Here is an 11094-nt window from a genome sequence, read left to right as displayed (position 1 = left end):
TGCTAGAGTCATTACCAAGCTTGACACTTTGTCGAAAACTTTCATTTAAATCACAGAAAAGGTTTTTGTTACCTGTCATGTGATTGTTGCATCCAGAATCAAGGTACCAGATCTCCCTATTTTCAGCTTGCTCGTTCTCCATGTAAGCCATCAATAACATTTCTTCCTGTTTTACCAAGACATTCCCATTGAAAGTGGCCAATTTTGTGACAATTGTGGTAGCATTCAATGGATGACCTGTAAGAACTTCCTTCTCTAGTGCCACGACCACGTCCCCTGCCTCTTCCTCTAAAGCTTCCTCGGCCACCGCTTCTTCTAGAAAAATTTCCAGCATGAGTCACTTTGAGAGCTTACTCTTCCTTAACTTGATTTGACATGCGTTGTTCATGCACTAATAGTGAACTTTGTAATTCATCTACTGACATGGTGTCGATGTCATTTGATTCTTCTATTGAACATACGACATAGTCAAACTTAGTTGTCATAGAGCGTAAAATTTTCTCTATAATTGTCACATCTTCCATCTTCTCTTCATGTATCCTCATTCGGTTTGCAATCGTCAACGTCCTTGCAAAATACTCATCAACAGATTCTCCAGCCTTCATGTGCAGAATTTCAAACTCTTTACGAAGAGCTTGTAATTGAGTGTGCTTGACTCTACTATTGCCTTGATACTTCTTCTTTAAGGAGTCCCATATGCCTTTGGAAGTATCCTTCTTGAGAATGGTTTCGAGAACAACTCGATCAATTGCTTGATACAAATAATTCTTTGCCTTTAGATCCTTCAGCTTCAATTCGTTTCTCGCCTTTAACTGTGCATCAGTCAAGGTTGTTTCATCCCTTACTTCTGGAATTCCTTCCTCAATCAGTCCCCAATATTCCTTTGATCTCAAAAAATTCTCCATCAACAAGCTCCAATGATCATAATGACCATCAAGCTTCGGAATTGCTGGCTGCACAAATCCGCTACGGCTCCCTTCAGTTGTCATTGTCTATGTTCACAGAAGACTGCTGCTTCAGGTTATCAGGCCCCTTGTGAAGCTCTGATACCAAATGTTATGTATTAGAAAAACTGGAAATTTGAAGGGAAAGTACTCTTCTGTTATTGAAAACACAAAATGGCTTTTCTAAATAGCCTTACACACGACCACATTTAAACGTGGGTTAGCCACTAACAAAACTTAGCTACAAAGAGGGAAAATATCTTAATGACTAAATCAAACTAAAAGAAGTCAGCAACGGTTCCTAATTTAAAGGATAACAAAACAACCTTACTTCTTAATTAATATGATTTATTAGACAGAAAAGCAAAACAAATAAAAACAAACGGTTACTAACTTCAACAAATTTTGTAATCAAGTTTGGTTCATGCTTAAAAGAGTTAAATGTAATCCATAATAATTTGTTTTGAGAAATTTGAGTTTCTTGAACAATACAAGTATCTTATTGATTTGATTTTTGGCTATAATGGAGTCATACGGTCTGACAATTTTTTATTATTTCGGGTTTCTCATTGTTTCATTTTCGTTTTACTCTTTGCCTTGGTGTCTTCATTAACAGATTGTTGGTTGATTGTTGATTTAGATTATAGAAGAGTTTCTTTTAAATTCTTACCTACGTAACAATGTGTTGGCTGATTTAGAACATGGAATAGCCATAGGTAGCATACAATGCAATTTAGTGTTTTTATTGATAGTATTTAATTCTTTATCATGATATTGGAACAAATCTAAACTCAACTGTAGAACAAATGTATAATGCTCCTCTTCTTACAAATAAAACGCTGACATAATAAGATTACAAATCTGATCTTAGTCATTGATATAACTTGATATAAGAACTGCATTTTCTATTGCACATCAAGTTACACGTCCAGAAAATGTATGTATATATATATATATATATATATATATATATATATATATATATATATATATATGGGGTTTACTAGGATACACCCACTAGTTTTTATTAAGGTGTGTTTTAGCAAAAGTATAACTAAAGAGTTGTTAAATACACGGTGAATGTTGCTAAAACACACCTTCTAAAAAATAAGTGGGTGTATGTTAGCAACTCCTATAGGCATTTGCTAGGATACACCCACTTATTTTTTAGAAGTGTGTTTTAGCAAGTTATAATTAAAAAGTAGTTAAATACACCTTAAGGTGTAGCTTGCTAAAACACTCCCACATAAAAACTAGTGGGTGTGTTCTAACAAATCCCTATATATATATATGTTCATTCAAATATTTCAGTTGTTTATTTAATATACACAGTTGTTTATACATATCAAAATTTATACCAATTATGTTTTGCATCATATGCCAAGTAACATTATTAATAACCTTTCATGTGATTTGCTTATGAAACAATTTGTTTTGCCATACAGATCTGCAGCTAGACGAAGAGCAAATAAAGAGCTATACCCTTGCAGAAATTGAAATGCTACTACAGTTTCATGGAAAGAATTTGATGGAACGTTATCCCTCTATGCCAAGAACTGATGTGTCTATAAATAGTGATGGCCGCAACAGATTGATTTATGATGAATTGAGATACAACAAATATTCATTAAAAGAGGAGCATGATCGGTTGATGTCAACAATGACTACGGAACAAAAAAGTATTTACGACACTACAGGGTTGAGGCCAATAAACAAAGTTTTTTTTTTTGTATAGGTACAGTAGTACAGGGAAAACACTGGCTTGAAACTATTTATCGACATGTACATATATTATGTTATATATTCTACTATATTTTAATTCACACTATAAATGTCCGTGCGTCAGTACGGATAGGGGATCTAGTAGAAAAATAGCCGAATGCTTTCATTGATCATTTAAGTGCATCATATACATCAATTTGCTATCATTCTCTTAATGACTAATGAATACAAATATGAATCACTAATTAATACAAATGAATACATATTACAATTTTTAAAATAACATTGATTCTATGATTAAGTAATACATATTCTATACAAATAAAGTCTGATTAAACATTGTTTTAAACTCAAATTCTCCCTAACAAACAATTTGTCGTTAGATGAAATTCATTAACTATTAAAAAAAAAATTCATTAAACACTTCAACACAATTACCCGATAATTAGTAAACATTTACGATAATGAAACGAGTTGGTTGTGACTAATTTCCAAGAATAAGTATATACTCTTTTTTTTTATTTTTTATGTATTGACGCGGTAATAGTTAATGGCTTATTGCTTTATTATACACCCACTCATCAAGAAGAATTCCCCTCTTTCTAGATACAACAACTCATATTTTCCTTATATATACATTTCTCAACTTTTTGTTTAATTTCCTTTCCTCAATCACCATCACACACGGACCCGGATTCTCCGCATGACGGTGCTGTGGGATCTGGACCATCAATTTCAATCAACTATAAGCAATCAACAACACAAGTTAATTGATGGATGGTTCAGATTAAGAGCAGGACAAAAGGCATGAGAGAGAGGCAGGAGATGATCTGCTTCCGTCACACACACACTTAATCCTTTTTGTTTTTTTTTGTTTATTTCCCGGGAAAGACCATTTTCTTTTCAGTTTCACTCAGATAACACTAAACACCTTTTTCTTCAAAATACAAAAAAAAAATGTTGTTTTTCTATGCACTTTGTTTGTTTTACAAGGTTTAAGGTTAAAGCGTGAACGTGTTACTAACCTTTCTTATAAACGCATGAAACAAAAACATGGTTAGATTGAGTTTTCTTCAAGGTTAGTCTAATTTTGAACTTTAACAGCGACATAAAGAGAAAATTGCTATTTGTTACAGAAAAAGAAACAGTGTATTAAATTCACAACAATGTTGTTTAAGAAATATTAATGTCTAAGAAATAAAAAAGACATAGATTGAGTATTTTTCGGTGTAAAAAATGGGTAATAATAAATGCTACAAATTTTTTACTCTTTTTTAGTATATGTTTTTTTATTTTTGATTTTTTTTCAATCCCTATAACTATAATTATTTCTCTCTCTTCTCCCTTTATTTTTCTCTTATTTGGGTTCTCATTTTCTTCAAGGTTGAGATAGAAGCTGAATTTTCTTTCTTCCTTTCATATACACAATGAGATCAATGCAATCTAGGTCTAACCTTGATTGCTTTCTTCACCATACAACACCTATTGTACCATCTAAGTTTCTACAAAAGGTTTTTCATATTCTTTCCATTCTTTCTTTCTTTTATGTTTTTGGTTTTACTATATTGGGTGATTATGAACTTATTTTATTTTGTTTTTGTTATTTGACAGCATGAGATTAGAAACCTTAACCGTTTATGGCATCCGTGTGATAGAGAAACAGTTGAATATTTCACTCTGAGTGATCTTTGGAATTGTTTCAATGAATGGAGTGCCTATGGAGTTGGAGTTCCAATCAACTTTAAAAATGAGGAGACACTTGTCCAATACTATGTTCCTTACCTCTCTGCAATACAAATATTTACAACCAATAATTTCAGGTATTTTACTTTTTTTATGTTAGTGTCCAAATGCACTTTTTCTTCCCTGATACGGCAAATGTTAGTATGTTAATTTTGAATGCGTGTTTCAGAGAAGAGATTGATTCTGGTAGTGAGACAAGGGATTCGTTCAGCGATTCTTACAGCGACGATAGCGAGTGTGATAAGCTATGGACATCATCAGAAGAAGGAGCATCTGAGCAAGATAGTCTCTGGCATATGAATGATCGATTGGGTCATCTCTATTTCCAGTATTTTGAAAAATCAACTCCATATGGAAGAGTTCCTCTAATTGATAAGGTGAGTTTGCTTTTTTGTTATTGTTTGACATGTTCTTTATTCTTAAAGCTTAGACAATCTTTTTATCTTTATGCATTTTTTTAATTACATGTTTCTAAGAAGATGATAAGAATCCATAGATTAGGCAATTTTTTATCTATGGATTAGGCACAACATTAAAGAATTTTTTAGTATATAAAGAAAATTTGTGACTTCTGACTTTTCAATGTGAAGCCAGAAAACTCATTTTCCTCTGCCTAATAAATTGTCACTTTGTACCTAGTCTTATGTTCTTATCTCTTTGTTAAGTGGAGATAGGAACATTACATATTATTCAATTTTCTTTATTTTATGTTTCATAAAGTAGTATTGTGGTTAGAATTTTATCTTTTTTTCAAAATGAATAAGTAAAAAATTTGAGATTTAAATCGGACACAAATTATACAATGTTTATAACAACTGAATTAGTTATTATAATAAGTACTTGTTTAATGTTATTAATATATTTAATTACTATTATAATGAGTACTTATTTAATGTTATTAATACTCCAATCGGTCCTATCTATAAGAAATATTTGATTTTTTTAAATAAATGATGTATTTAGTATATATTGTAGACAAGATACATCAATTTCTCAATGAATCTAAAATATCAAATTTTTATTATAAATTGGATCGGAGGGAGTATAATTAATTATTTTACTTTTTTTTTTTTAACAAAAACAATCAGATATTCATTCATTATAATTAATTATTTTACTTATCAAGTGTATGTTCTCCTTCCAAAACTTTTGCTGTTTGGTTTGGTTACCTTATCTTTGTAATTTTCATTGATTGGATTTAGTGATTTTCATTCAACAAGAGACTCTTTTACTTAAATTATTGTCTAGGTCCCACCTATTTTATTTTAGTATGGACTTTTAATATAGAAGCCGAGAGAAATACAAAAACATCACTATTTGTTGGGATTTTTTATTTTATTTTAAGTTTTCGCACCAGTTTCCGACACATCAAAGGTGGATGACTAATCTGGCTCGTGCGTAGAGACATGCGCACTGGTCAAACATTGTTCCTCCTGAAAATCGAATCCGATACTGGAGCTCCTTGCTACTGGAGCCCAAACAACTTCTTACTATTTGTTGGGATTTAGTTCCACATATAGTTTTTCCAAATTAGATTAATTTTTTCAATTAGAGTTTTGTTCCATCAGTTTCGTGGATATATTTTCAATCAAATCGGGAAGTCAAAAGTGTTAGAATTTTTTGAAACTGAGACCAAAACTGTGAAAAAAACAAAGTGAGGACCGAGTGTTTGAAAAATCAAAAAGAGGTGATAAAAACTTCAACTAAATATTTAACGTTTTCTCAAATAAAATAAAAAACTAATTTTTTTTATAAGGTAACAGGAACAAAAGTGAATTTCATTTTAATAAAGGTATTTCTAAAAAAAAAAAAAAAAGTTAATCACTTAAAATTGGTCTTCAATAAATTGTTATAGTAGTTATTTAAAGATGCCAATTGCCAAATAAATCCACATAATAACGAGCTTTTTTTTCTTTTTTTTTTTGGCTTTCGCACCGGTTTCTGACCCATCAAAGGTGGACGAATAATCTGACTCGTACGTAGAGACATGCGCACTGGTCAAGCTTGATCCCCCTGGGAACCGAACCCGGTATTCTCCGGGTACATCCTTGGAAGGAGTTCATTGTCAATGGAGCTCAAACAACTTGATTTAGAATAACGAGCTTTGTAACGCAAGTTTGAAAGGTGTTGGAATGTGTTTGACGTCGGTAAAAAAACCTACAATGCACTGGACAAACGTAGAAATGTTGTAGATATTTTGATGGATCAACTAAAAGAAAAAAAAAATACTTAAAATAAAATTATAATAATATGTGAAGATTTTAAGCACTAATTTAGTAGTTAGTAAAAATGCTATTTTAGCACAACCGTTGATTCTATGGTTGACAAATTGGTCCCTCCCTTTCAGATTAATGGGTTAGCAGAAAGATACCCAGGGTTGATGTCACTTAAAAGTGTTGATCTTTCACCAGCAAGTTGGATGGCAGTTGCTTGGTAATTAATTTCTATTCCTTGCTATAACTTATACTAATTCTTTAATCTTTTATAGTTGTCATTTTTCTTTAATTAGTAAAGGTATAAATGGTTAAATTAGTACATTTGGAAATGATCAAAACATGTACTAAATTTTCATGTTTGGTCTTTCTAGTGAGTTTGAGTATTTATTACGATCACTTGATCAATATTCATGGTTGATGTTTTTAGGTACCCAATATATCATATTCCCATGGGAAGAACAATTAAAGATCTTTCAACATGTTTCCTCACTTACCACACACTTTCATCTTCATTTCAAGGTATTCCTTATACATGTTTGGAATTGGATTATTTAATTTAATGTTGTCAAGCATTCATGTAGTAATGGGTCTCAGCCCTTGTATTAAAATTGGACCAGTCATATGTTGATTAAGCTACTCCTTTTATCTCGTAATAATTATTTCATTTATAAAAAAAAAAGTGTCATCACTTTTAATGCTATTTTTTTTTAAGGAATCACTTTTAATGCAATTATTCCCTCAAAAAAAAAAACTTTTAATGCTATTATGTTCACCACTCTTAATTTTTTTTTTTTTTTTTGTGTTTATGATAGTAAATAGATCAATGGATGTTACTTTATAATTTAGTAAAATCATTATTTTTCTTTCTTTTATTCATTATTTTTTGGCCAAACTGCACTTTTCGCTCCTTTAGTTTCAAAATGTTGCGATTTTGATTCCCTAATAAAAAATATGAAAATTTTGCCCCTTAATTTTACAAAACGTTGCGAAGCAAATGAGAAGACGCCATGTGTCCCAAAATAGGGGGCAAAAATTGAAACTTTTTGTAAAGATAAAGGGTCAAAAGAGCTTATTTCTCTAAAGATAGAGGGTTAAAAGAGCTTATTTCAGGGTTAAAAAAACACATTTCCATAAAGTTAGAGAGTCAAAAGAACATATTTCCTTAAAGAAAGAGGGCAAAATTTTATTTTTAAATAGAGGTCAAAATTGCAGCATTTTAAAATTTAGGAGGCCAAAAGTGCAGTTTAACCTTATTATTTTCATAATTTGGGTGAAATTCGATCATTGTTACGCAACAAAAAAAGTACACGATTCACTCCTACATTCATGTACAAGTACCATGCCTATTAGCTTTTTGCACTTTTTGGATAGAAAAAAATAAAAAATAATTAACAAGGAATGTGTATTAAATGGACCCAACTTTTGCCGAAAATTTGTGTAGATATGGACCTTGATAATGAGATGGAAGAGACTCAAGAGAAGAGGAAGGATGGTGAAGGCATCTCTTTGCAACCATTTGGTTTAGCCACGTACAAGATGCAAGGGAATTTGTGGGTCTCTGGAAAATGTGGTAGGGACCAAGAAAAGCTGGTTTCACTATGTAGTGTGGCAGATTCATGGTTGAAGCAACTTAAGGTCCACCATCATGACTTTAATTACTTCATGGGCATTAGGCATGGCTAAAAGGATTAATATACACTACTACTAGTTCTAGTACTTTATATATTGACCTCCTAACTCTTCTTTTTTAGGATATTTTGTTGTTGAGCACTTGTTTGGATTGGACCATTAATTGCATTTTTCTGTTTTTGTTTTTTATTGGATTATGTATGTGTGAGGAATGAGGACTTTTGTAGTTGTTTAACATTTGAAAGCATTTTTGGACATGCCCTTGTTAGACTCCTTAGAAAGTGTAACTAATGAATTTACTACTTTGTATAGCCTCTTGTGAAGAGAGGTAGATTAGGAGGTCAGAATATTACTATTATTGCTTATTTTTGACCCAAAAATTATTACTACTTAGAACTTAAACTTGGTGTACTTTGTATATTAGGAGGTAGATTAGTAGTTAATGGATGAGAGGTTTCTTCAAAAAAAAATTGATGGATGAGAGGTTTGAGATGTGGCATTTTTTTTAATAAATGTCCCCTTGCAATTGGCTATTGATTTTATATAGATAAGCATTTTTTTTTTTTTAACAAATTAAAATGGGATATATTAATAACCAATAGCCTATCCCTCCGGTACAAGGTGTGCCAAAGAGAATAACCAATAATTACAACAGAGTGTCAAACAGTAATAGTAACAATTAGCTAACATTTAAATATAAAAATGGGTTCTGACACCAATCATAAAATTTATAGTGATAAGCCAAAAATTGAGCTTTAAACCACCAAAAGCTGTTAAGGAGAATCTTCTTTAGCATGGAAAATTCTATCATTCCTTTCTTCCCAGATCACCCAAAAACTTGCAATAATAGGTGAAACATTTCATTTCTTGTTTTTGTTTTCTTTTTTCATTTCATTGTTATTACTTAGTTCCACTCTTAAATACAAGACATTTGTTTTTACTTATGACTTTTTATAAGATTTTTTTTATATTATTAGCGGCATTAATTATTTCTTTTACCACCATACTCCTAATACATCTTTTTTCTTCGGAAATTGTAATAAATACTTTGTAAAACATGAATAAATCTGTAAAACAATACAATTATCCATAAATTTAATATCATAACAACTTTTTTTTTAAATTTATAATTTACTTAAAACACCCATAAATAAAGACAAAGGTGGTATTTTATCAGTGGTGAAAACTGAACTCCTCTTCAAACCAAATCACGTTATCATTCAAAGGAATAGTGAAATTACAACAGACACAGAAACAGCCACAATATAAGTGAGTATATAAAAACACATTCCTATGGATTCCAACACCAATCCTAACACAAGCAAAACATTCGGGTCAATTTACTTTCGATAGTCGTATTTATATTTTAACTTCAACTAATAAGCATAAGAGAAAATATAATGATTTTGAAAATGTATTCTTTCAAGTTTGTCTTCCATATGCTCTCTATTTCATATATTTTTTTGGGCAAATATATACTCCTTGTGTATTTGGAAAATGATTGATTAGTGTGTGCTCAAATAATAAAGATCGATAGAGTGAATTTGTCTTCTATATGCTCACTTATCATTTATTGAAAAATTTTATTGCAAAATTAAATATAAATAAAAAAGTGAAATTCAATGATTAATTAGTTTTGTTTTCTTAATAATCAATTATCATGTTTATGTATATTTAACATAAAATATATTTTTAAAATTTTTAATATTTTTTTTTTTTTATCATGAACAAGTATTTTTATTTATTTATTTTCATTATAAGAAGTTTGGCGATAATTAAAACTCTCTCTCACACACGTTGAGGGATCCAAATGTTCACATTCTTCTCACTAATTCCTTCTCTCTCCTTTCAAATGTTGTGTCTATCTCTCTATAAATTTTTTAAAGAAGATCAAGAGAGAGAGAGAAAATAAAGAAAGAAGATCAAGAGAGAGGGAGAGAGAAAATATCAAGAGAGTGATAGAAACAAGTTGTGGAAGGAGGAAGAAGGAGATAGGGATTGAAAGGATATATTTGAGAGAGAGAGAGAGATGTTGTGGAAGGAGGGAGAAGAGGAGAGTGATTGCAAAGAGATGATCCAATTTAAGTATATATGACGAATAACAGAAGCTCTCGAGTTTGAACTCAAGTTCCTAAAACTACCGGGTATCCTCCGCGCGCAACTGCAGAGACTAATCCCTCGAGAATTGTTGGACCCAAATGGGCGGCAAGCTCTCCCTAAGAGTTTTAACGATGCTGCATGCCCAAGGCTGGATTCGAACCCAGAACCTTGGTTAAGCTAGAAGAGAACCGTTCCATCTCATCTAAGCGCTCTTGGGTCCATTTGAGTTAAAATTTGAGGACAAACAACCATGTGATAGTTATTGATAAGAAAAAATTATTTTATTAAAAGTATATTTTTATTTTAATCTATTTATTGGAATTTAATTTATTTAAGAGTATTTATGTGATTTAAAAAAAAAAAAACACAAATATTTACATCATTTAATAAGTAAATATATTTCATAATTCATTGACCAAACAATATAAATATATATTTCATCTTTCCTCAAGGAATTTTTATTTATTTTTTCATTTCGTTCCACTTTCTCATCTATGAAACAAAATACCATCTCACTTAATTTCTACTCTAAATCTCTCCTTACAGATTGTTGCTCTTTAGTTTCTTTCTTTCACTTTTTCACTTTCATTTTCTTCACTTTTACTTGCTTTTGTGAACCATGCATGCATAGCATTAATGTTAGAAAAGCCATATCAATTTGAGAGAATGCAATGAGGTGATAGAAGACGAGAGTGCCAGCCAACCACCAACAATCCCATTACCTTTTCAACAACGGACAC

General features: G+C 31.0%; 2 protein-coding genes across 3 annotated transcripts; one reads left to right on the top strand and one right to left on the bottom strand.

Moving 5' to 3' along the window:
* Positions 1 to 350: 350 nt before the first annotated feature.
* On the bottom strand, positions 351 to 989 carry LOC120579924 (uncharacterized). Its single transcript, XM_039832689.1, has one exon. It carries the CDS (start codon positions 987 to 989, stop codon positions 351 to 353), a length of 639 nt encoding a protein of 212 aa, XP_039688623.1.
* A 2736-nt stretch (positions 990 to 3725) lies between these two features.
* Positions 3726 to 8626, top strand: LOC25491993 (uncharacterized). 2 transcript variants are annotated; one of them, XM_013600045.3, is made up of 7 exons: positions 3726 to 3744; positions 4050 to 4177; positions 4278 to 4486; positions 4579 to 4786; positions 6757 to 6842; positions 7053 to 7144; positions 8067 to 8626. In XM_013600045.3, exons 2-7 carry the CDS (start codon positions 4094 to 4096, stop codon positions 8306 to 8308), a joined length of 921 nt encoding a protein of 306 aa, XP_013455499.1. In that variant the 5' UTR covers positions 3726 to 3744; positions 4050 to 4093; the 3' UTR covers positions 8309 to 8626. The 2 variants fall into 2 exon arrangements, with proteins under 2 accessions (XP_013455499.1, XP_039689820.1); XM_039833886.1 differs by lacking the exon at positions 3726 to 3744 and having other exon boundaries at positions 4015 to 4177.
* The last annotated feature ends 2468 nt before the right edge of the window (positions 8627 to 11094 follow it).

Source organism: Medicago truncatula, chromosome 4, assembly GCF_003473485.1.
Source record: "Medicago truncatula cultivar Jemalong A17 chromosome 4, MtrunA17r5.0-ANR, whole genome shotgun sequence".
Taxonomy (NCBI): domain Eukaryota; kingdom Viridiplantae; phylum Streptophyta; class Magnoliopsida; order Fabales; family Fabaceae; genus Medicago; species Medicago truncatula.
The sequence above is the reverse complement of the archived record's forward strand: the minus strand, read 5'-3'. Positions and strand labels throughout refer to the sequence as shown.

Excerpts from the sequence above, each read along its gene's own strand:
- LOC120579924 (XM_039832689.1), bottom strand. The coding sequence starts at position 989 with ATGACAACTGAAGGGAGCCGTAGCGGATTTGTGCAGCCAGCAATTCCG.
- LOC25491993 (XM_013600045.3), top strand. The coding sequence starts at position 4,094 with ATGAGATCAATGCAATCTAGGTCTAACCTTGATTGCTTTCTTCACCAT. Across the intron at positions 4,178-4,277 it reads CATCTAAGTTTCTACAAAAG|CATGAGATTAGAAACCTTAA; the intron begins GTTTTTCATATT and ends GTTATTTGACAG. Across the intron at positions 4,787-6,756 it reads GAGTTCCTCTAATTGATAAG|ATTAATGGGTTAGCAGAAAG; the intron begins GTGAGTTTGCTT and ends CCTCCCTTTCAG.